Below are 25,527 nucleotides of genomic sequence, written 5' to 3' on the forward strand. Positions count from 1 at the left end.
TGGACCCCAGAATTTTCAATAAACAAAGCTTATATTTGTTTAGGTTTTTTAATGAACAGAACAGCAAAATATCTTAACCTTGCAGACTTATAAAAACATATTCCTTGTAACGAACCACTCTGCTGTATTTCATTAAAACAAAGTTTTAATGGATTAACTTGTTCTCGACTTCTAATGAATAATCAAATTTGAATGCAGTCTTTTCTTGGAACAGTTAATTACATTGGTATATGGTTGTAAAATAAAAGGGCAAGGAGAATTTCCCATCAGAGATTACATAGATTATTTTGTATTCATAACACACGCATATTCCTAAAAATACAGGAGAAGACAGAATGTTTCAGTAAGAAAAATTTAGGAAATATGCCAGGATAGCATAGAAAATTAAACAGCAAAGAACCAGTCTCACCTCATCTGCAACTGGTATATACATCTGCTATTGGAAGTCTAGAAAACATGCTGCATTTTTATTTGTTCATAATGTACTGAACTGAAAGCAGATTTGAAACTGCTGTTGTTTGAAAACAAACAACAAAAACAAAACTCAAATCAAAAATGCCTGCATCCAGTCCCCGTATTAACCATCACATACACAGCATATCTTCAGTTTTTTAACTGATGTTTCAGTAACAGATAAAAAATGAAATCTACTTGCTAAATCAAATAAATGTGTACAAATTAAGTCAAGTTGGAAACTACTTCTTTAATAAAAGATTTTAATTCTGAATCATTTATGCCTTAGAAAGAAAATCTTTTCCTTTTTCCAGTGGAAAAAAAAAATCACCCAAGGTTTCAAGCACTAAAAACTACTGTCCAACAATCCAAAGTGAAAAAAAATTGCAAAATATATATTTTTAAAAATACAGGCCTACTTGACAATGATTTTCATTTCTTTTTAGGCGATAGATATTTTGCCAGGGCTTGACACTACATTTCCAAATTTGTTTTTTCCCCTCCTCTTGGTATTCTTGAGCATTTTTTAATTGTTGTAATATTATTTAATAGACTACTATGCCTAAGAAAGGCATCTAGTAAATAAATAAAATAAGAAAAAAAAAAGCAAAATAATTTCATAAAGGGGAACATTAAAAGCTTCAATTGGCAAAGACAGAGATTTTCTACTTTTACCATCTTTTTCACTAGGCATAACTAACATATTAACTTGTTAATTTATACAATTATATTTTTAGATTTATATTTCCTTTAATCTTTTGAAAGACTATTTCATTCTTCCATATTATCCATTTTACCTTACAAATTGCAGGTTTTTTAATCTCCCAGAAGTAGAGATAAAGACTGAAAAAAATGGGTCTCTGGCTTATTTTTAACACTGAAAGTCCAGATAATGCAAATTCAAGCAGTCACTTACTTAGTCTCTGCAGCAGAAGGGAAAGTTTGCACTCAAGAAAGCCACTCATATTTTAAACAGATCTTCCCCTATCCTTCACTTAACAAGTGGGGATACCTACAATGTGAAAAAACTATCTTTGTCAAATGATCTGGTTAAGTACTACTGAATACAAAGGAAATAACAAATAAGGAAACTGTAAATAAGCTGGTTGTAACTCTTCAGGTCCTTGATTGATGAGCTCATAAAGATTCTACTCAGACAAAGCCCTGGAGAATTAAGTTGAATATTACACTGATACGGGAGAAATGTGGCTATCATTAATACGAGATTTGAGGAGACTGTTGGGCTGTGCAAAAGATGGGGCAGCATAAGGGCTTTGTGACTTAATGCAAAATTTACAACTGGATGTTAAGGGGAGGGCCAAAAGCAGACAAAGAGAAAAATCAGACTGGGGAGTGGCAAGGAGAAATGGAAGACTGGGTGGGTTAAAAGTGCCTGTCTGCAGTCCTGAGGTACCCAATGAGCAGTCTATCCTTTTTTATGAAATCCTTTTCTTCACTGATATTTGTCCTATCTCACTCACTATCCCACAAGTGATTGCTTTGTGGTGTAAACATCTGCAACCAGGCCACAGGTCACAGAGCCTACAAGTCTAGATGCCAGCAGCTGGAAAATGGTGTGCAGCTCACAGCAAGTGGAGAAAAAGTGGGTCACAAGACCTACATGTGTGTCACCAAATGGAAATACCTGCCCATGCTTATTTTTCCCAGTAAATTTAATCCTGAGTGCATGTCTGTACATGAAACACGTTAGCAAGCTGCAAGTTAATAAAGGTTGGTGAGGAGGAGGCCAGCATCTGGAAAGACCCAAGGTCCAGGCTGATGTCTGGATAAACGATCTGGGTACAAACACAGGCATGAAGTAATGAAGTATGCCAATATTTGAAAGACCCCTGAATGTGACAGTGCTTGTGAGAAGAGGGTTCAAAATATGAGGAGCATGAGCAAGACTTTGCCATCTATACTTACTACATTGAGTGCTATCTGTGGGTGCCACATGCTCAGGCTCAAAGCTGGGGAACATGTACTGGCTTAGCAGCTGCCACAACCTGGACTGAGACAGAGATACCTCCGGGCTACCAAAATGCACAGGGCTGGGCTTCAACAGCTAGGAAGGAGCAGTCACCAGGTGGAGAGTCTGATGAATGTGGTAGTTTCTTAACACAAAGTGTTTCTTTCACACAAAGTGTACTACAGACCTTATATCAGATATGTTCTTCTCTCAGTTTTCTTTTAGATTCTGACGAATAAATGTAGGCATGTATACATTTAATACAGTTCATCTCAGAAATGAAAATAGAAAGGGTGTATAACTCATGGTTTGCCTACTACCTACAAGAGTTTAAATGAAGTAGTTCAGGTAATTATCCAGGTCAGCTTGAGAGCATTAGTCTAAATCCAGCCCTACAGGCAGGCAAAAAAAATTTAGGACCCATTATTTGTGCAGATATAGTGAAGATAATTCAAAATAGTTTTCATGGCTTTTCCTACATGTTAAAATGGCAATATTTTAAAGAAGATGTAAATCTGATTCAACTCAATTAAGCCCATGGAGGCCATCTCCAAATAAAAATCAGGTTGCTCTGAAAGTAGTGCCTTCTATTTATTTCCATGGAAACTACAACAGATACAAAGATCACAATAACATTATTGTAAAAGCACATTCTCAGCCACACTATTTTGCAACACAGTCACCACCATTAGCTATGCGTTTTCTTCAGTGATGAACAAAAGTCCACACAAACAAAAAATCTCCACCAGCAGAAGTGACTCACAGTCACTGCTGCCACTGCTGAAATACACCACCCACTACCTCACCGCGCTCACATCCACTGTTTGGTCTCCACAAACATTCCGGTATCATCAATGAATGTCAGTGCCCTTTTTTTCTGCATCTAGGAATTCAATTACACACCTCTGCTTCATCTGCATTTCTATGTCAGACTGCCTCTCTGCTGACATCTGTCACGTGGCAACAAAATCTAATGGAATATTGATGGGCAAGTTCAGTCTCTACTGCCATACCACCAACATCCACCTATGATGTCATGTGCCAACATAATAAAATAGGAGGCATTACTTTTGGATCAGCCCTCCTATTTTAAAATTAAAACTGCTTATTTTGACTTAATTTAAACATTTGTTGTTGAAAATGAAAGACCACCACTTAAATTGAAATAACATATCCACAAAGAAATTTGCTTTGTCTTATTTATGGGACAGTCTACAGCTCAAACAATCACAAAGCAGAGGACATAAATTTCTCCCATTTGAACACCTTGAGAGCTTCTAATTCTGTGCAACCAAAGCAGAGAATGCAAGAGAGTGAGAAAACAGAAGGTGCTAAGGCTGGTTAAATACCTGTCTGAATTCCCTTACTTTTATTTATACGACAGTCATAGCTTTACGTATGAAAGAAAGCATTTAAATTTAGTGCATTAAATAGACAGATATGGTCTGATACTACATTACCAAATCCTTGTACACCAGATGACAGAGTGCCTTTCAGTGGGCTTTTTACTTGAGCCTCTTGCAAATCTGTCTAAAAGGATTTGTATTAGGTAATGGTACATGACCAGAGCACTGTACAACAGCTAGCTGTCTGATTATTCAGCAAATCAGCTTTCCACTGGCATAATTTTAGTACTGGCCATTTCTAACAACAACACCCAGCTCATATGCCATAAATTCAGATATTGGCTTACTTTACAGTAACTTGTTATGTGCTCTTACATCACTGAACACAGAAGGCTAGCATACAAGACGTATTTTTTCTCATACTCACACATATGGAAGCCATATACTGTCTAAAAAATAATTTTACCAGAACTGACAAAACTTTTAGAATCAACACAAGTAACTCTAAACAAAGATCTGTTCCAGTATTTGAGATATAAACCTAGAGTGATTTCAGATCCTTTTCAGGAGAAAAGGAAGAAACGTTGGAACCAGATGAAATGTAATATGGTATTATCAGCCGTGAAAAGCAGAAGGAAAGAACGCACAATTTATAGAAATGGCAAATAGAAATGGCATTTTGTTACTTGCCAATAACTGATGCAGACTGCCATTTTCTTTCTATTGCTGTTTTAGTTGGCATTCCCATCTAACTTGTTTAAAAATGTACACCAGGATTAAATTTACTCAACATTTCATTAAAAAAAAGTTCTTCTTCAGCACAAAGTAATTTCTGTAATTCTGTAATCTCTTGTTTTTAATCAAAATTATAGACATTCTACCTGAATAGCAGGCTTCTCTAGGAAGCACTGGTATAGCTGTTGAGAATCATCCCCATCCACTGTATGATGTTCTGATGCCTTCACCAAACAAACTGCTTATAATTGAAAAACAAAGCTAATAAAGCTAACTGAATGTTAAGATGAGAAGCTTGAATATACTTCCTGCTATCTATTTTTATTTCAGATTTTAAAGAAACTAGAACCTCAAGACAGAAGTAATGTAAATCACTTGTTTCTACTGGACCATCACCTTATAGTTCATAATTAAAAGCTGAAGCTGCCAACATACCTGTAGGCATTGCAGTCCCGCTTTCCAGCAAAAGCCCCAGCAAGATGACAATTCCTGAACCGAACCCATTCAAAAGCTGTCTACTGTGCCACTCATGCTGTAATACCAGCACATTATAAGCTTTTACACAAACATTTAGCCTGCCTGTGACAGCTTTTTCACCCTGGGTATAACAAACTCCCCGCTACGCAGAACTAAGGACCAGACACACTGCTACGTTACAAAGTAGTTTCGCTGGAAAGTCAAGATGAAAAAGTAAGTCATTTACCTGGCAAATTTTAGGATGAGGTTTTATGGCATTCAAATGCAAAGAAATGATGAAAAGAAACAGTAGAAAGAGAAGGGAATCAGTCACCAAAACTGTTCCTCAAGTGAAAAGTGAAATGCATTGAATATGGAAATTTATACTTACAAACATTACAAAGGCATAGCTATAGATTGGATTTATGACACTATACAGCTCAACTTGTAAGTACCTGAAGCTGTAGTCATCTCCTTGGTGAAACCGTAAATAGTTATAGACTGGTAGGTTACTTCACTGATTATATTAGGTAATTGTACCAAAATAATTGACTCGTATGAGTGAATTATGAATGAAATTGAATGTCTTCATGAGTACCAAAAGAAGCAAATGGAACAAGACATTAAAAAGGATGGCCTGTCTCAGGACACTGTTCCTAGAGCACCACTTCCTAGCAATGAAATTCAGGAGTGTGTTGCTTATATCGAGACCGAAAAGCCTGCTCTCTGATAAATCACACCACAGCACAAATAACTCATCAGCAGCATCCTAACATTAGAAGATTCTGAAAAGGTTGCAGCATATCACAGATACCACTCCCCGTCCTCTAACCCCAATAAGAGAAAAATTACGGATATATGTTTAGAAAAAGTTTAAGTGTGGAAAAACAGATCTGATTCAACAACATAGGCAAGATCTATATTGGATAAAATCAGAAAGTCTTCGAGGAAAATAAAAGCTCCACAACAATTGTTGACCCTTAGGCCAAAAACTAGTTCATCATTATCATTTAGGAACCCTCGATGACTGGATAGCCACTGTCTTGTTCTTTGAGTCCAGACAACTCAGACATATCTTGGTATCTGTCAGCAAGACTGAATTAAGTTTTAAAATCATGAGAGTGTGCAGGTAAAAATCAGCTTGCTTTATGATTTCGTAAACAAATATCACTTTCCCCTTCCATAGGATCTCACACCAAATTTTATTACTTTGATTTCCCTACAACAGCAGCTGAGATACAAACTTTCTATTTGTGAATTAAAATTCATATTATGTAAGGTTCTGGTGGACAACATAACATTCGGATTCTGAAGTAGTATGGTGTAAGATCTTACATATGCTAAGCAGTTACTTCAAACAAATTTTAGATATCAGTATGAAGAAGTCTTGCATGTAAGGGGAAGAGACTGAAAAAAAAAAACCAACAAATTGCCACATTTCTTACACAGTCTATTTATGTACGTGACAGATTAATTCTACCTATTTCACACTCTTCATGACTTAGTTGGAATACTGCACAGATTAACAAAAAACCTAAATAGAACTGATCCAAGTCTGAAGAGAAGAAAAATGTTAAAAGAAATAATGGTACAAGAAAGCCCAGAAAGGTCAGAAACAAGAGTTACATGTATCTAGGTCAACAGAGTTCTGAAATACTTTTAAGAAACTGTAGAAAGTAATTTGTAATTTGATAAAGTTGTATCAAACTAAAGGTCACAGAAAAAATACAAAAAGGGCTATACTTCCAGGAGCTCAAAGAAAATGTATGCTTTCCATTGTCTCTGTCTTTCCAGTACTATGGTATATAACAAGCTAAACACAATGCTCTTTGAAATTATCTTCTGAGGAAGATGTAAAAATTTTCCTTGCCCATAATAACAATGTGAGAAGGTCAGCAACCATAGTATGGGCTCCAACATGAGTCCTCTAGCAAACTGAAATTCTATGCATGAAGGCATCACTCTTACTTAACCAATTTCTGTGATGCAGGATACAATTTCTGAAAGGGAATAAGAAGGAAGAAATTTCCATCTCAGTCTCGGATGTTCCAGCTTGTAAGTCCAGTGTTTCATTCCCTATGCATTTTATACATGACTATTTGTATTCACTCACTTGTTTTTCTGGATGCACCGGCAAGCCTAGATGTCTCAGGAATTTATCTCAGTAATCTATATATTCATTTCAAAAAGTGCTGCTAATGCACTTAATGCACTCTGAGGAGAATTTTGGTCTTAACAATCAAATTAGACAAATCTAAACACAGTCACTGCAATAATAGCTGTATTCATTTCCCTCATAAACCAGATTCAGTCAGAAGCAAATTCTCAGTTTGCAAGCCAGAGCATGTTAAACAGGTTATTTACAGCCAACCACTGAAGTCACCAAAACCTGTCAATGATGTCAAACAAAACAAAAATAGACCATTTTCCTTGTTTTTTCTAAATAAACTTATATTCATAAAAGATGAAGGAACAGAAGCCTTGAGGAAAAAGAACTCTCTTCATTACACCCACTACAAAAGCACTAAACCATTCAACCTTTCTTGGAAAAAAAAATGCTTCAAGGAAAAAAATCAGGATCGTATCCATGTCTTTCTGTTTTCCTTCTCTGCCTAAATTGTCAGCAATATATGCAATATAAGCTTTATTTATTTATTTATTTATTTATTTTTAATTTTCATACCAGAACTGGCTGTGACAACAACAGGGCCTGAGGGAACGGCATGGAGCTGCATCAGAGGACGGTCAGATTGAGGGTTAGGAAAAGGTTCTTCACCAGAGGGCGGTGGGGCTCTGTACAGCTCACCAAGGCAGCAGGCAAGGCCCCAATTTGACAAGAGGTCAAGGAGTGCTTGGAAAATTCTATCAGAACCTGGGTGCTCCTGTGTGGAGCCAGGGCTTGGACTCAATGACCCTGGTGGGTCCCTTCTAACTCAAGATATTCCATGCTTATATGACACTTCATATTCATTGCCACTGAGAATTATTTTTAAAAATTTCAGTCCCTAATATCACTTGAAAATCTTCATATTCATCCAAGTGAAAGACTTCAAATTTAACCACCACAAACATGATACTTCCTCAGTCACCTATAAAGAGTACCTAATGCTAATCCTACAAAGGGTAATCCACTAACCAGATAACTTGCAGAAGAAAAACAGGAACAAAATCAAAACAAAGGAAGCTGCTTTTCCCTCTCATTCTGTTTAAATGAAGATATTATCAAGTAATGGAACTAAAAGATATGCATTGGATTTCTTAGAAAGTCGCTTTCAGAACATACCACATAAAATCAAGTTACATTAATTCAAAGAGAATGACTGGTAAAAATTGGTTTCAGAAAATCGCAAGTCCAATTAATTCATCTAGATTTCATGTTTTCAAGCTGTGCTACTCACGCCCTACAGAATAAATTTTCTAATCTCCAACTCAGCAACAAAGAAATAGAACTTTAATTATGAATGAATAAAATAAGAGTACTTACGCTGACCCCACCGGCCTGTTCTTGGGTTCAAATAATTTGGATAAAGTCCATTAGGACGATCCATTTTTTGGAGTAACTTCCGAATGTGCATGACCTAAATTAAATCAAGAATCAGGATCACCACTAACAACTTCAATCTGCTCTGCATACTGTTAAATCTAATATTTTTCTTTTCAGACATATATTTTCTTAATTTTATCTGAGGAGCTTTCTTGGGAGCTTCCTCTTTTTATTTTTTTTTTTTTTTTGCTTTTAAAGTGTTGACACATAAACATCTTTTAAAGTTACAATTTTTAAGTGCTTGTTGAAAGAAATGAAGAACTTTTGCTGTAAAATTTGTATTTCAAAAAGTCGATCTGCTTCATAAGAAAGAATTTACTTGTTACTTAAAATGCAATTGGATTACAGTACGTTACAAAATGTTGTACAAAAGGCAATTTCCTTTAATGCAATTTATGATGAAACAGCATAAAAATCACTTGTATGACTGAAAAAACTAAATTTGAGACCCACCTTGTTGTAATATACCGGGTCTCCTGTTAAATAGCTTAGGTGGACAAATTCCATATGTAGAGTACCAAACTCAGCAAGGATGCTGCTGCCTGCAGAAGCCCAGCCCCAGTTCCGACCCACACCGCTGAGGTTCAAGAAATATGTATGAAAATCAGAAAAAAGAACAAAAAAAAAAATCAGAATTACCATACAGAATGCTAGTAACAAGTACAATAGCAAATTAAAAAGGTAACAGCAAAATAATAATGCTTAAGATTACAGGAGTTGTGGCATGACTGAGTGGTTGGTTAGTTGGTGAGATCTTCTTGGAAAATAAAAAATATATGTTCATCAACAAAAAGACCTGTGATTGTAATTCTGTGCATCAACACATTGGTTCAATGCCTTAATAATGAGCCCTATCTCAATTGTCATTTATTCATTCCATATCCCTAAGAACAAGAATCAAAAGCAAATACCAGATAAGTATACTACCAAATGTGGCAGAATTTGCTTCCTTGTTCTGTCAAATATCTGCTTATCCTTACTTGTGTGGGATACGTTTAATGTCAGTATTTGATGGTTCAGTAAGATGGGAGTGGGCCTCATCTGTGTCTACATAGGAAAACTGTACATCTATAGCAAGCAGAATATTGTGAATTCCTCAGACTGGCACAAGGAATCAACAGACTGCATCATACCATAAATCTTTTGCACTCAAAGACATCTCGGTAAGTCATAACTCCTAAATTACCTCTGGTTTAATTTGATTCACGAGTTTTCACCACCTTCCAGAATTGAGTCCTTTAACTTGTGAAGTTAACCATATTTTCCTGGAGATTATTGGTTCTTTCTCTCAAATAAGAGATCACTTATCAGTAAAACTACGATCAGATAGCAATGTCTTTATATTCCTTTTGTTATAAATTAGAAAGAATAAAAATATAAACAAAAAACATCAGTAACAGAGCAGAAATTACAGTTCTCACCTGAGACAGAATACCTTTAAAAATGCAGTAACCACTGCTGAAAGACTACAGAAATAAAATTATAGCCTGCAGTTTTTCTTTGGTTTATCTCTCACAAAGAAAGAAAATGAACATTAAAAATACAAAAACTAATAAAACACAAGTTACTCATTTTTCAAATCCTTCTATCAGGTCCTTTCTTCTATTGCATGTCAGCCTCATGACAAGTGTTCACATATACATACACCACTGTTACTGCCTCACTGCATGCCAGCTACTGTATTTTCTGTTGCGATGCCAGCAGGCTCTGTACAACATCAGGAGGTGGATACAGCGCCAGCAGTAATTAGCAAGAAAGTTCTGATGTCCCAGTAATAAAAATATAAAAAATGCCTTGTGTCAAAAAGTGCTTTCAAAATTTGAGGAAAAACTCAGCACTGAACAAGCAATACGAGACAAATTAGTAATTTTGTTCCACAAGGCAATCTAAGTTCAGTGTACTCTGAACAGCCACCTATAGGAGCCCATCCATATCCCCTGACTATAGTGGATATCTGCACATTAGCCTTGATACAGCTGAACTGCGAAATAAATTAATACTTCCTCAAACATTTTGAGATTTCTGAAAGTAACACACAGCTCACAAAGAGCATAAAACCCAGTAAATTCAATTGTGGCCTCCAAACAGTTTTGTTTTTCATAGGAGCATGGTTTATAATGACTAAAGAAATAACGTTTAAGCTCTAGGACAACATATGCCATAATATGGTCTAACAGCATGCTGAATTCTGAGTTAGAATTAGGAAAAATATTAATGGTCACAATTTACTACAGTTAATGAAGTAGGATGGTCTGAAATCTATTAAAGTTATCTTTAAGTGCCAGGAATAACAACTTGTCACCATCTTCTACAATTGTACTACTTAGAATTACTAATAGCATATGCCGTTTTTTCAAGCTAGGGAAGGTTGAGAAAAACACTTCCCCACAAAAGAAAACTCATTACCTTTTCAGATTTACCATTGCCCATGGTATACCCGTAGGCGTGTTGAAGGCTGGAAGAAGTTTTCCTGCCAGCTGCACTGCTTTGATCTTGAAAACCTAAGATAGTAGGATCAATTGCAGACAGTTATAAATTCTGATTTATCTCCAAGAACTATAAAGATGGAAATTTCCTTGTCCCACCCACTTCTTTATATAAGAAAAGCATTACAATGAAGAAAAAAAAAGAAAAAAAAAAATTGAACTTTTCATTTATTTTCACTTGTTCATTTCATGAACACCACTAAAATTTGAACATGAAAAGACGACTTGTCATTTTAATGTCTCTGCTTCCATGCTCACCAGCAACACTGCTTATATTCCTACGAAAGAGGGGTACCAATCCTCCCCCCCAACTCTTTCCACCAATATTATTTCAAGTGCTATCTAAAGCAATCTTCAAAATATACTCACTTTTGAAGCAAAAAAGCAGAAGAGAATTCTCCCACATAACACAAAAGTGATTTTAATTTACAAACTTACAATCCTATTAATGATATGCTTAATACAGGCAGAGCTGCTAACTTTTTATGAACGCAGTCAAAGCAAAATGACACACACAAAGTTTCCCAAAACTCTTCTTTCATTGATAATACATTACAAAAATTTTAAAAGGCTTAATATTTCCTCTCAAGTCTGACTACAAATGCAATTTATTGACAGGACAAAATGACTTTTAATTTCCAGTGTTGTTACTCATGTCTGTATCAGAGCATAAACCTGTAATACCTTTATTTAGAATCTAACGTTTATGAGCTAAATGAGTAGATGGGAGAAAAATCCTTCCAAGCTTGTAGGAAGAATCTTTTCCAAGAAGGCATATTTGGCAGATGCCAATAACATAAAACTGTTTTTGCCAGCTAGCACAGCACTTGCTAGCATACATTACAATTAACTCAATGTGAATATTCTCTGGAAGTATCTTCCTTATTGGGAGACAACATTATTTATCAGTTACAAATGCTGCACAAACATTTTAACAAAAGGAGCTACTGTTGCCCTAAGTAACTTAAGCATCATGGACACATGAAAAAAACACCCCACAATTATTAACTACCACATCAATACTCTATAATGAAGAGAAATAAAAGCTTTGAGTAAATCTAAAAGACAGTTCTGTTGAACTGATAAAAAAATATTCTTCCCTTTTGTGAAGAGTAGAGGAAGAAAAGAAAAAATGTATACTGGGGAATCTGAAAAGTAAGCAATCAAGACCATTCCCATTTTTCATATGAAGGTAAGAAAAGATCAATATCTGAAATATTTTAGAAGATGACTAGTAAGACATGTAATAGACAAAAAGGAATATTAACGGTGACATCTAATTGTAGTTGATGCAGTAGACTATGGAGAGATGGAAGTGGATCTGAAAGTAATGAGCCAAGAAAAGACTTCGACACAGATAGTCTAAAGATGAGTTTAAAGAGTTTAAAGATGAGGTATGTCTAAACTGAAAAAGAGGATATTGGAATCATCAGAATGGAATTTGATGGAAATGTGAAGCAACAGAAGCAGTGTGGCTTGAATGCTTTTCAGCAACAACACTGGCAAGAGACAGTCTTGGAGAAAATGCAGAAACTTAAAATTCATAAAATGCTCTAACTTTGAATAAAGGACCAAGTTAAAATAGGAAGGCATACTATAAATAAGAGGGACTGTATAGGTAGAGTCTACGGTAACTGGGAAAAGAGAAGCCCTGAAGAGGAATAAAAGATATGTCTCAGCCCAAATACATACAGATTACCTTCTTTGAATCTATAAATGCATATCAAAAATGCAGGCAGAAATTTTAGATTTTTAGATGCTGGATGGGTCAAGACCAGATAGAGCCGCTACAATCACCTGAAGTTAACATCCCTAATGCAGAGCCACTTTTATGCTTACTTCATAACAGAATTACAAATTCCTCTTAGACATTACAAAGTTTGGGAAGACATTTCTGGCATGAATTTCTTTACCTTCCATTTTTGGACCCTGCACCCTTTGGGAACTCTACACATACGACTGTGTGTTTCTATTATGCTCATTAATAAAGGATTTTGAAACATTGTGGCAAGAATGTTCAGTGGGAGAATGCTCCTAGAAACATCCCCACTAAAATAATTTCTCTATTTATGTAATATTATACAGCTTTCGCTCAATTTGAAACATGCTACAACAATTAACGGAAAAAAAAAAACATAGTTTTGGAAGCAGTTTTTTAGAAATTGTATATAAAGAGCAGGCTGAGATGAGCTACCTGTTCATGAATACAAACAAGGGCAGGGAAGGAAATACTGTGCCAGTCATTTCTGCATGTGAGAAATTCAAAAGCCAGTCAGTCAGTAGAAAGTTGCGACTGCTTGCTCAGACAGTGACATCAATAGTACCTGTTGAAAACTTGCTGTGATTAGAGACACATTCCTTTTACCTCTGTTGAGCTGAGGATTCTAAGTACTACTGATTTAGCACCAGTGAGTAAAATTGTACCTTTGTTTACCTTTTTCATTAAAGTAAACACTGGAATTAACCACCAACAGACCATTACTTTATATTAGGGTACTTCTTGGAACATAGCACCAAGAGTGCTATGAATATCTCAGTACTTCTGGATAACATGGCTCTGCTGAGCTAATTAAAATAGCTTCTATTACTAAGTTTTAAACACAAGAGCAGGCATAAATGCATTAGGCTTTAACTTCTAAATAACCTAATGACAGCAGACAGCATGATTACTTATCATACAGCAAATATAAAAAAAAATTTAAAAAATATAAAAGACGCCTTGAAAACATAAAATGGTGAAAGAATTGTGGTTACTTAGTCTAGAGAATGACGTTCAAGAGAAGACACAAGATAGCAACTTTTCATTACATACAAGGCCAATACACCGAAAAATGAAATAACTGTGTTTTCTGCAGATGTGAAGAATAAAAACAAGCATGAAGTCAGATGATAACACAGATCCATTCAAATGCTTAATGCAGTTAAGAAAGGGAGTATCCAACAGCAAGACTATATTCAAACCCTCAAGAATAATGCTTGGCCCAATCTAAAATCTTGACCTGATCTAAAATAGTTATTTTTCTACCTTCAGAATTCAGCTTGCAGTATTAAACTCTTTGTAGTCTTTTTGTACCTAAGCACCCATTTAAAATCCAACATGCCTGTTAGGCAACTTGCTGCATGAATAGCAATACAGGCCAGCGGAGCAATTTAATGCTGAAAACCAAGATGAGCAGTGTTGCTGCAAAAAGAAAGGTAACTCCTTTAATAAGTCTTCATAAGTTTCACTGCCTGTTTACATATATGCCATGCCACTTAGAAAGAAAATGCACATATGCCAAGTGAGCAGTTTTAAATTCCAAAGACATACAACATCCCCGCATTTAAGACAGAGAACACCCAAATTTTAAAATATTCCTAGGGAGTTCCCCACTGCAAGTAGTGGAATCCTGCTAACCAGAAATGAAGAAATATGTTCCTTTCTAAAATATTTGCTTCTCATCAATACCACAGATAAAATGAGAAAGGCCTCTCATGACAAGAGGGAGGTGCAATAAGATTCAGGTAACATTTAAGGTATCATAGCATGAAACAGAAGTGGGAATGCACTTTAGCTATATTTTATAGATGTATATGAGTAAAAACTAGTGAAGTCTGTGACACCTAGAATTTGTCCTGGATAAAATAGATCTGCATTTATATGAAATTGAGCAAGGCAGTTAAAAACTACGATATGTACAGTGGTGAGAAGATGCAGAATTACATGAGTATATTGATTCACAGCACATGTTCAACAAAGGACTATTTACAGATATTGGTAAAACATGACTCTAGCCAAGAGCCTTTCACTGTTTCTTGTGAGTTATAATGATTACCAAGCACTTGACAAACAAGACTTAGCATTTCTAACACACAAAGTTTTTAGACAAGAGAAGACTTGTCCTACAAGGGGATGCTCTGCAAATTTATATTAATTGCTCTGTAACAGAAAAAAAATTAACATGGAAATGAAAAAGTCAATCCCATCTCAGAAGTCTAAGAGTGAAAAATACAGGAATCAACTTGAAACTAGACTATAACTTAAATTGGCTCTGTCTTCTTTGTATGCTTCCTTCATATCTATATACAGGTATTTATATTTAATGTAATTTTTTATTTATATTATGAAAGAGATTCCCCAGAGCACTTCTCCTGGTTAAACAGTTTCAACACACTTAGCGTTTCTTCATAAAAGAGATCCTCCTGTCCTTTAAACATCTTCACAGTCTTTTGTTAGATTCAGTATGCCAACATGTATCCTGCACTGGGGAGCCCAGAACTGGTTCCAGCACCCCAGGAGTAGTCTTATCGCTGCTGAGCAGAGGGGAAGAATCACCTCCCACAGTTATGCAGTTGAACTGCTCAAGGTTCCAGCCAGCCCATTTCTCCAGCTTCTCCAGGTCCCTCTGGATAGTGGCATGACCCTCTGATGAATCAGCCATGCCTCCTGGTTTTGTACTATCTGCAAACTTACTGAGGGTACTCTCAGCAGATCCAAATCATTAATGAAGATGTTGAATGGAACTGAATCCAGTACTGACCCCTCGGGTACACCAATAATAGTTACAGGCCTCCAACTAGACTTTGTGCCACTGGATACCACCCTCTGGACAAATTCCTTGAGCCGGTTTTCAACCCACATCACTATCTGCTCATCCAGCCCGTATCTTAGCAGCATCTCTGTGAGTATCTTATTGAATTCCACAATGAAAGTCTTCCTGAAGTCAAGGCAGACAATATCTAGCCTCTCCCCTCATCTATCAAGCCAGTCATTCAATTGTAGAAGTTTATCATGCTGTTTGAGCATCTCTTACTCTTTGCAAATCCATGCTGGCTCCCAGTTACCTGTTTGTCCTTGAAAACAGGTTCCAGAATTATTTGTTCCATTACCTTCCCAGTGATCAAGATGAGACTGATATATTTTGTAGGTCTCCTTTCCCTTTTTGAAAAAAGTAGTTACCTAAGAGTGATGACATTCATCTTGCTTATCACCTTCCATGCCCAATGATACTGCATGGGACAGTTATATGCTGAAATTCACACAGGGGACAAAGAAATTGGGCATGAGTTTTAAGTGCCTTCAAAATTTTAAAACACTGCTAAATTCACTCTAATGTAAGCATGGGATCAGTTACATCTGTGTTTGCAATTATTTGTCCCCTTGTACTACAAGAACTCTGATATCTCAAGAACAACTGGTGTAAGACAACGTTCGTCAGCATTACATGATCTGCTGATTAACTGGTTTCATGAACTAAGAAACGGTTCATAAAATGTTTTAACTTTCCAAAAATAGAAACAACAAAAAACCATTACCAGTTCAGCAAATTGAAAATCTACAACTCCAAATGTATTGTAACTGATGCTTCTCTCATTCATGCTTATCTAGACCTCTCTCTTCTCTTTAATGATAGTCAAACTGTTGTTTTGGGTTTGTTTTTTTTTTCAGGGGAAATAAAATGCTTTTGTAAAGAGAATTTCTAAGACTCACATTATTTTCAAAACACGCAGACTGAGCTGACATTTTGTTTAACAAGTGACACTACAGATAAGGCTTTTACAAATATTTTACATACAAAAAAAACCTGTCATACTGGATACCTCCCCACAAGATATGCTTTTGTTTAACAACCTGAAATGAAGAATAGTGGAAAGTCAAGAAGGTTCTCCTTTTCTAGACGGTACATGAAATTGAGTGATATAACAGTTGCCTTCAATCTAAAAATGATGGCTACATAAGCCTAGTTAAACTTAATGTCTGTCTAGAGGTTCAGCTTGTGAAACACTGCTAGAGCATTGTAGAAGAACTATTCTAACTTCAAGGAAAAAGCTGCAAATGCATTTTCTGCACTCAATTTCTGAAACAAAAATCTTAGTAAAGCCCACAGGACTGTACAGGTCTATCCATCACCCAAGTCCTCAGATCTCTTCTTTCCTAGATGCTATAGACTGTTATGAGATAAAAATGTCATGTTTCTGTGTTTAGTATTAAAAAAAAAAAAAAAAAAAAAAAAAAAAAAGATTGGCAAAAGAGATGGCAAGAATCTACCTATCATATCAACATAATATCACATCAGTCTGGATGCAAAAGACAACGCAGGAAAACTATCATGGTGATAGTGCCTTAGGTGCTTAGGTGCTTTTCTTGTTTTATCATATAAATCCACTCAATCTAAAAATGAGCAGAAAAAACAAATGCATAAAACTACATCAATTAAATCCAGAAAAGACATAATTTGGTACAACTTTACATATTTATATTTTACAAAGCAACGATATGTTCAAATACTGCTTCTTCAATATAAAATAATTTACACTACTATAGTTTTCTACCAACACCTAAGAATTTGCAAACAGAATCTCCAAATGGCACTATCTTTCATTAGAGTTTGCCAAAGCTGTTTTCCTGGACAACAGACATGAGGAATCTAGTTAGTGTTGACTCTGGCATCCTATGAACTAGTGGTTTCATACTACTGATATTTTTGAAAAATCTACATTAAAAGTTTTGTGCATAACTAACTTGCTAGAAGTATCTGAAATTTTTGCTCTAAAAGATCCAAGTGTAAAAAAATTGGCATGCACTGTAAAACCAGCTAATCACATTTAAACTACCTGGCACTAGTTAACAGTACCCATGTAGTTAAAGTGCATAATTTCTGTTCACTTCCTTGGCACTGGTTTCAAAGTTAAATTCTGTCCATTTTTAAAGAGTCTTCATATCTGAGGTGCTTTATACCAGTCTGTCAACATCACAGAACAAATGCTGTAAGGATCTGGCATATAAATACCTCCGAAATCAGATAATTCCAGAAAGATATAACGAACTGTCTAGGTGAGCCAGGAACTGGCTGTTTTGAGTTAATTCTCTCTTCTATTAATTTTCTATTATTATAAGGAAATTACTTTCAGTCCAGGAAATACTTTTTTTCTCTATTATTCCTTCTTGTCATAACTGAGTTCTTTGCTGTAAGTTTGCGCATACTAATGTGACAGATTAGTTACCTTCTAGAAGTAACAATCCTGAATTTGCACAACTTGCCAAGAAGAATCACTCACACCTAACCATGCATGCTTTAAAGATGCAAGTGGGCTTCTAAAACACCTACCATTCAAATGATTTCTTCTTGCTGTGGGACCTTCTGCAGCTCAGGGAATCAGACGTGAGGGTACAGAAAATGTCTGCTTAAAAGTCCCCCCAGAAGCTGCAAGCAGCAAGATAGATTGTTTTAGAGCAAAAAAGCAGAATATGGATGATAAAACGTATCTGGATAGTCATTAGGGATCAAAACAAGAATCATCGAAGGGAAGAACATCAGCACAGAGCTTTACCAGCAGCAAAGCCAAAGTGGTACCAGATGGGGCTTCCTGTCTCCCAACTCACACAAGCTGATGTAACAGTGAAAATAAATTAAAGGGCATGACTAAGAGCAGAAGAAAAGAAGTAAAAGGTAGGAGGGGATGAATGACAGAAAAATGAATGGAGACAAAAGCATAGAAGGTAGTAACAAGAGACCATGAAAGAAATCAGGAACAAGAAACACAAGTACCACAGTCATAGAATTGTAGGAGTCAGAAGGGACCCCTGGAGACCATCTATTCCAACCCACATGCTAAAGCAGGTTCCCTAGAGTAAGTTACACAGGAAAGTAGCCAGGTAGGTTTTCAATATCTTCAGAGAATGAGACTCCACAGCCTCTTCAGACAGCCTGTTCCAGTCCTCTGTCACTCTGACAGTTCTTCCTTGAGCTAGCACAGAACTTCCAGCGTTAACAGTTTCTGCCTGTTGCCCCGAGTTCTACTGCTGTTTGCCACTGAAAAGTCTGCCCCGTTGACTTGACTCCTGTACTTTAAGTGTTTACAGACATGTGATGAGGTCCCCTCCCAGCGTTCTCCAGACTGAAGAGTCCTAGGTCTCTCAGCCTTTCCTTGTATGGGAGGTGCTCCAGACCCTTAATCATCTTTCTGGCCCTCCTCTGGGCTCTCTCTAACAGTTTCCTGTCTTTCTTAAACTGAGGAGCCCAGAGCTGGATACAGTACTCCAGACTGGCCTCAACCTGCTGGACATACTCTTTTTAATGCATCCTAGGATACCATTGCCCTTCTTGACCACTAGGGCACACTGATGGCTCATGGCTAAACTGTTGTCCACCAGGACACCCAGATCCTTCTCTTCAGAGGTATTCTCCAGAAGGTCAACCCATAATTTGTACCGATGCATACAGTTATTTCTCCCCAGGTGCAAGACTCTACATTAGCTCTGCTGAACCTCATCAGGTTCATCTCTGCCCAACTCTCTTGTCTGTCCAGGTCTTGCTGAATGGCAGTACAGCCTTCTGTCATGTCAGCCACTCCTCCCAGCTTCATATCATCTACAAACTTGCTCAAAGTGGATGCTATCCCTTCATCCAAGTCACTGATGAAGAAATTGAACAAGATTAGACCCCAGTATCAACCTCTGGTGAACACTGCTAGTTACAGACCTCCAGCTAGACTTACGCCACTGATCACAACTCCCTTGAGATCTGTCAGTTAGCCAGTTCTCAATCCACCTCACTGTCCATTCATCTCACATTTTCTAAGCTTCCTTACAAGGATGCTGTGGGAGTCAGTGTCAAATGCCTTGCTGAAATCAAGGTACACAACATCCACTGCTCTCTCCCCACCTAGTAAGCCAGTGATGACATCACAGAAATCTATTATGTTGGTCAAGCACAATTTTGCTTTGGTGATCCATGTTAACTACCTCTTATAACTTTTTCTTTCAAAAGCCTGGTTCCAGAACAAGTTGTTCCATCAACTTTCCAGGGACGGAGATGAGGCAGACTGGCCTGCAGTTGCCTGGATCACCCTTCAAACCCTTTTTGAAGATTGGTGACACTGGCCATCCTCCAGTTTTCAGGGACCTCTCCTGTTCTCCAAGACTTTCAAAGATTATAGAGAGAGGTTTACCAATCATTTCTACCACCTCCTTCAGCACACGTGGGTGCATCCCATGGGGACCCACAGATTTGTGTGCGTTGTTTGACCAAACGCTCTCTGATCAGACCCATCTAAACCAAACGGAAGAATTCCATTCCCCAGACTCTTACCTTCAGGTCCTGGGATTACTGAGGGGCAGTCATAGTATTAAAGACTAATGCAAACAAGGCATTCAGTATCTCTGCCTTCTCAGCATTCCCTGCTTCTAGGACACTCACTTCATTCAGTAGCAGACCCACACAATCACTAGTCATCATTTTACTACTGACATACTCAAAAAAGCCTTTCTTATTATCCTTGATCTCCTTTGCCAGATTTTATCTCAAGTGGGAATCACAGAAATAATTGCAGAATGGTTCCTCATCAGCAGAGTAGATTCTTCTGATCTAGAACTGATCCTAAAATATGCGTCACTTAAGATCCCTTTCTAGATAAAGGTACCCAGGTAAAGTAAACGGTATAACCCTATCTTGATGGAGTATGTTTTAATCTGCAATCAAAAACATTTTGCTACTACCAATTGTTCTACAGAGCAGAGTAACAGGCTATATTGTGGTCCTAAAAGTCTCAAACAGATATAATCCATTACCTCTGCAAATTCTAGAAAGGAAACAATGTATTAGGAAACTTAAAACAGTTCTGAGGTAAAGTAATTAATGAGAGTCCTTTCCATGCAACAAAAGACATCTACCATCTCCTGTTATTAATCATTGGCTCTTTTCTGGCAACATTTGCTCTCGATACATACTCTGCTCATGTCAAATACCTTCTTAATTTCTCCTATATTTCTGTCTATCATGTCATCTCTTTCATTCTTCAGCTGTGCTTATACTGATTCAGTTCCTACTTTTATTCCTGACTCTTGTTTCTCTTCAATGTGCTGCCAAGCTTTCAATTTGAAATCAATTTTGATTTCCTCCTTAGACTTTGGTAGAAATGACTCAGTCCTCCTTAGACTTACTTGCATTTACAAGAAACAGTGTGAAACAATATGCAATTTCATCCATGTACACTCATACTATGTACACTTCCTCCACCCATTGGTACAATGTGACAGATTACAGTGCAAAAATCACACTCTGAAAAAAAAAAAAAAAGCATACAAAAAATCACATCACTTTTACATTTACAAAACATATCTTTTACACAATGTCAGATATACTTCCTTACATTGCACATGAAAGTGACTAAATAGTATTTTGTTGTGTTTGCTTTTTTTAAATGGATGAACTGGTTTGTTTTCAAAAGATTTACAGATGTATTTAGTTTAACTACTGCTAATACATACAAATTATTAAAAAAAAGGTGGTAAGCACAAGCTATGAGCCATGAATTACTAAGTAAAAAATCTTAATGGTTGCATATATTCTGCAAGGCACTTGGAAGGAAAAAAAAACAAGAAAACAAAACAAAACAACAACAAAAAAAAACACACACACAAAAAAAACCCAACCACATTTATTTTGGAAAACAGTAAGAGAAATACCCTACATTCCTGCAGAAAAATTTATGCATCTTCTTGTAGAAGAAAAAGACAAGGATTTTCTTCTTTCAGTCTTGTAATCAAAAATCAGAAAGGCTCAGAGCAGTGATCTCATCTTTTGTATAAATGAAATAGACTAAGCATAAATACCAACTTAACTTTAAATACTACTTGCTGCCAGAGTGAAACATTTCTCCCATATACTGACTATTGATGCATCCAGGAGATTTCTGTACCTTTTCATGATTTTTCTATTATATCTGATGCTTTTATATATCCTTTTTAAAACACTACTACCAATACGTTTATAGCATAACAATGAACTTTTATTAATGTCTTAAACAGAAATAAATTCCTCTTCATCTTCAAACCTCATAAATCCAAATGCTTACAGGCTTTTTGTGACAGGATTTCATATCAAAAGCTCAAATTCAAGCTGAGGTGAGTTCTTCATCTTCAAAGTCACAGCCTCTCATAACACTGTTCTGCTGATCTGGTCAACACTGGTTATTGCTGTGAGTTACTTTTCATTTAGTTTACTTATTTCCTTATAACTAACAGCCAGAATCTACATCATTGGCAACGTTAAAAATTTGTAACAGGTCAAAATTATCAACCCACTTAATTTCAATAGTTATCTACTTACTTGTCATTTCAACATTAGCAAATCCACATACAGCTATACACTGTTATGAGAAAAATTTTATTATCAAATGATTATTAGATTGATGACCTCATTTTCTGTTAACTCAGTCCTGAAGGCTGGGGAGGAAGAATGAAAATGGACTGACTCACAGATGCCTAGGTCAGCTTAAGTGGCCTTTTTTGAATATACATTGTTTCAGCTTAAGCATTTATTTGAAATGTTACATTTTGAATTAGAAAAAAATGAATGTTACTAGGACAGAGAGCTTCTTAGTCATTTCTGTGAAGATATTTGCTGATTTTCCAATTAATACATTCTCATACAGTAAACATTTGGCTTAGCAACTTCTTGATACCTAATGGATTTGAAAAGCTCGTCTTTATCACACATTCTAAGAGACAACGACTTTTCTGAGTAACGTTGTGCTAGCTTTTACTGGTTTTGTTGTCTTTGTAACATTCATGGCATTTGTTTCTCTTAGTAGCTGCTCTTCTCTAAGCCAATATTCAAATCCCTTTTTAAAGATGGAAATCTAAAGCACTGAATGTAAACAAGTTCCAAAATGTAAAACCAGTCAAAGATGCCTTGTACTAAAATGTGATCATGTCTGGAGTTGAATTTTATTTTTGTCTTAGAGTGAAAAGAGCAGCTTAAAACAACAACAACAAAAACAACTGTGATCTCAACTGACCAAAAAGAATCCCAACTTCCTCTCAAAATGAAACCAATTATGAAAACCCTTAGTGCAGAAGCTAGCAGAGGAAACTTGGCAGGTAGAAATTAGTGTTTTATACTACCAACAGTACTGCTAGTAAATGAACATTAAGAAAGGTTCAGACATTGTGCTTGCTGAAAGCAGTGTCCATCAGCATCAGTATGACTGCTACACTACCGAAAAGGGAGAAAAAAACTAATAGACATGACCATCAGGAAATATTCAGCATGCAAGCTAGACATGAGGAGAAACTTTTTCTCTCAAAGAGTGGTCAGGCACTGGAATGGCTGCCCAGGAAGGTGGTGGAGTCGCCATCCCTGGCAGTGTTCAAGAGGCACCTGGATGAGGAGCTATGAAATATGGTTTAGTAGCTTGTGGTACTAATAGGAATGGGAGGGTGGTTGGACTAGATGATCTTGCAGGTCGTTTCCAACCTTGCGATTCTATGATTCAAGTAGTGACAAATGATCTATATAACCCTTTCGGTGAACACAATCCAAACTTTAAGAGTGGCTATTATTACACAGTTAAGATACTTTCTATTGTTAAAACAGCTTATCCTTTAATTTCACCACTTTAAAGCACATTATACCAATGAGCAAACCTGCTTCCAATCAACCTACAGCAGAGGAAACAAAAATGCTATGAATTAAGTTTTCTCCTCTTTTCCACATCTACTGGTGCTATGCTGTAGTAACATGCAGCAATACATTATTAGGCTAACTAAAAATTGACAGTCAAGAAAATGTATTCTACAGTTCTAGTAAACAAGTAAACAGAAATTGTGCAAAGATTACAAACTGCATTTAGGCATGGTAATGCTTTAAGGGTTAAAAAAAAAAAAAAAAAAAAAAAAAAAAAAAAACTTTTCAGGTTGTTAGGGCTGAGTTATACCTTGAGTTGCCCTGGACACTTATGAGTAAGTAGCTCATCCCATAGCAATAACCTGCAAATCTTTATTGGATGGGATGTACATAATGCTGTCATCTTCTTCGAGTTTTTAACTTCTGACAAATTTAATATAAGTACTTTCTTTTTCAGATACAGTTAGACGCATAAAACTAGCTCACAAAAAGAAATACTGTCTTGCTTATAAAGACTTATACTTCAGATACATTAGTCAGTTGTTAGGAGTATCCACTCACATATATAATGTATTTTTATTAAAGAATTTTCCTGAACACAAGAGACATTGGCTGTCAGTTTACTGGCAGGAAAAAAGCCCTAGAACAGGTTATTTTGATTACTTGTTAATAGAGTATTGGGTACATAACAGCCTTTGCTCTTCAAATGACAGATTTCAGGTTGAATTTACCCACACACATTAAATCATTTTGCCCAGAAAGATGTGTCATTTTCATAGTGTTTATAAAAGCCATAAAAACAATCATATAAAGAAAGAGTTTATATATAAGGCTGGTATCGGTAAACACAATAAATCATTAATCTTTTTCACACTGCAAATGCCATAAGGAAATAACTTTTTTCAAAAATAAATCTGTAAGCTACTACTTTATTGTACTGATAAATCAGCAGTAGACAGCAACACTGCCATAACGGTATCAGTATCCTCCTGCCACCACCATACAACAGTCACTAAATAATATTTGCCTTGTTTTCTTTACTTGATGCTAGTTAGTTGTTTTTTTTCTTTTAACATTTAGATAAAGTCAATTTCGATCCTAAGCTGACATATCCAGTGTTTATTCTGAAGAAGGCAAAATTAACATCTCATTTCTATTTCTGTTATATTATCAAATGTATCACAGTCATCTCTCAAGCATAATGAAGATGGTGGCTCCAGAAGTTACAGGACTGTTCCAGGCATTACTGAGAAACAGCCTGGTCAATTTAGATAACAAGCCATTATACATTTTACCTCCATTTACCTCACTTGGCACATGGAAAAGAATAGGCATACTATCAACAGTAAACAGCATCATTAAAACCACGATCACATCTGAGCATGATCTAATCAAGACCTGTAATGTGACACCTGAAATACACCATGGAGACCACAGGGTCACGCTACTAGTTAAGCTAAATATATATATATTTTTAAGTAACGGTTAAGCAGTAAATGGGACAACTCCATCTAAACTAATAGCTATATTTAAGTGCTATGACCAATATCTAGAACTACAGCTGATAAACTGATAAAAACCTATCAAGCACAACTGCCCTCTACATACAGTGGAGAAAAGAAAACAGATAAACCATACTGATATACTGAAACAATAAAATGGGCTGGGAAGGGAATATGAGCAAATAAATGATAGCTTGATGAACACATGAAGGATACCCTACCACTGGAGAAAGACTTCCCTTAGAAGAATAAGCCCATTTACACATTCATAAGCTAATCATGCAAAACACCAAATACTTGGATCAGACTTGCCTGTCTTCTCTGTGACAGAAAACGGTCTCATCACGTTTGAACGTGGTTATAAAAAGAAATAAGGCATTCCCCAAACCAGAGCTGATGAATTCCTTCCCTTCTTGTAAGATAGAAGGGAGAAGATCAGGTTGAAAAATTGTATCTAAAAGATGTTTTCAGTAGTTTAGCTGGGAAAGGAGTAACTCCCAAGAAGTTCTCATCAGAGGAATATATTTGTCTGCTGGGCTCAATTATTGGAAAGACTCAAGTTTCTTTGCTCATCTCATTCATGCTGATACACTGCAGAGAAATTATCCAACTTGGCAAACCAAGTAGTCTCTGAAGTACCAGCAGCA

At 36.3% G+C, this 25,527-nt stretch overlaps 1 protein-coding gene across 2 annotated transcripts in view; it reads right to left on the bottom strand.

The window, feature by feature from the left end:
- MAN1A2 (mannosidase alpha class 1A member 2) overlaps window positions 1-25,527 on the bottom strand; it is a 138,408-nt gene that overhangs the window by 38,949 nt on the left and 73,932 nt on the right. For both annotated transcript variants that reach the window (XR_007375139.1, XM_048936200.1), the window contains exons 6-8: window positions 10,910-11,004; window positions 8,957-9,080; window positions 8,444-8,537 (exon numbers count right to left, since the gene is read on the bottom strand). Coding sequence is in view for 1 of the 2 variants with exons in the window: in XM_048936200.1 (XP_048792157.1) it covers window positions 8,444-8,537; window positions 8,957-9,080; window positions 10,910-11,004 (313 nt within the window). In the remaining variant the exon portion in view is untranslated. The remainder of the gene's footprint in view (window positions 1-8,443; window positions 8,538-8,956; window positions 9,081-10,909; window positions 11,005-25,527) is intronic.

Source organism: Lagopus muta, chromosome 1 (assembly GCF_023343835.1).
Source record: "Lagopus muta isolate bLagMut1 chromosome 1, bLagMut1 primary, whole genome shotgun sequence".
Taxonomy (NCBI): Eukaryota; Metazoa; Chordata; class Aves; order Galliformes; family Phasianidae; genus Lagopus; species Lagopus muta.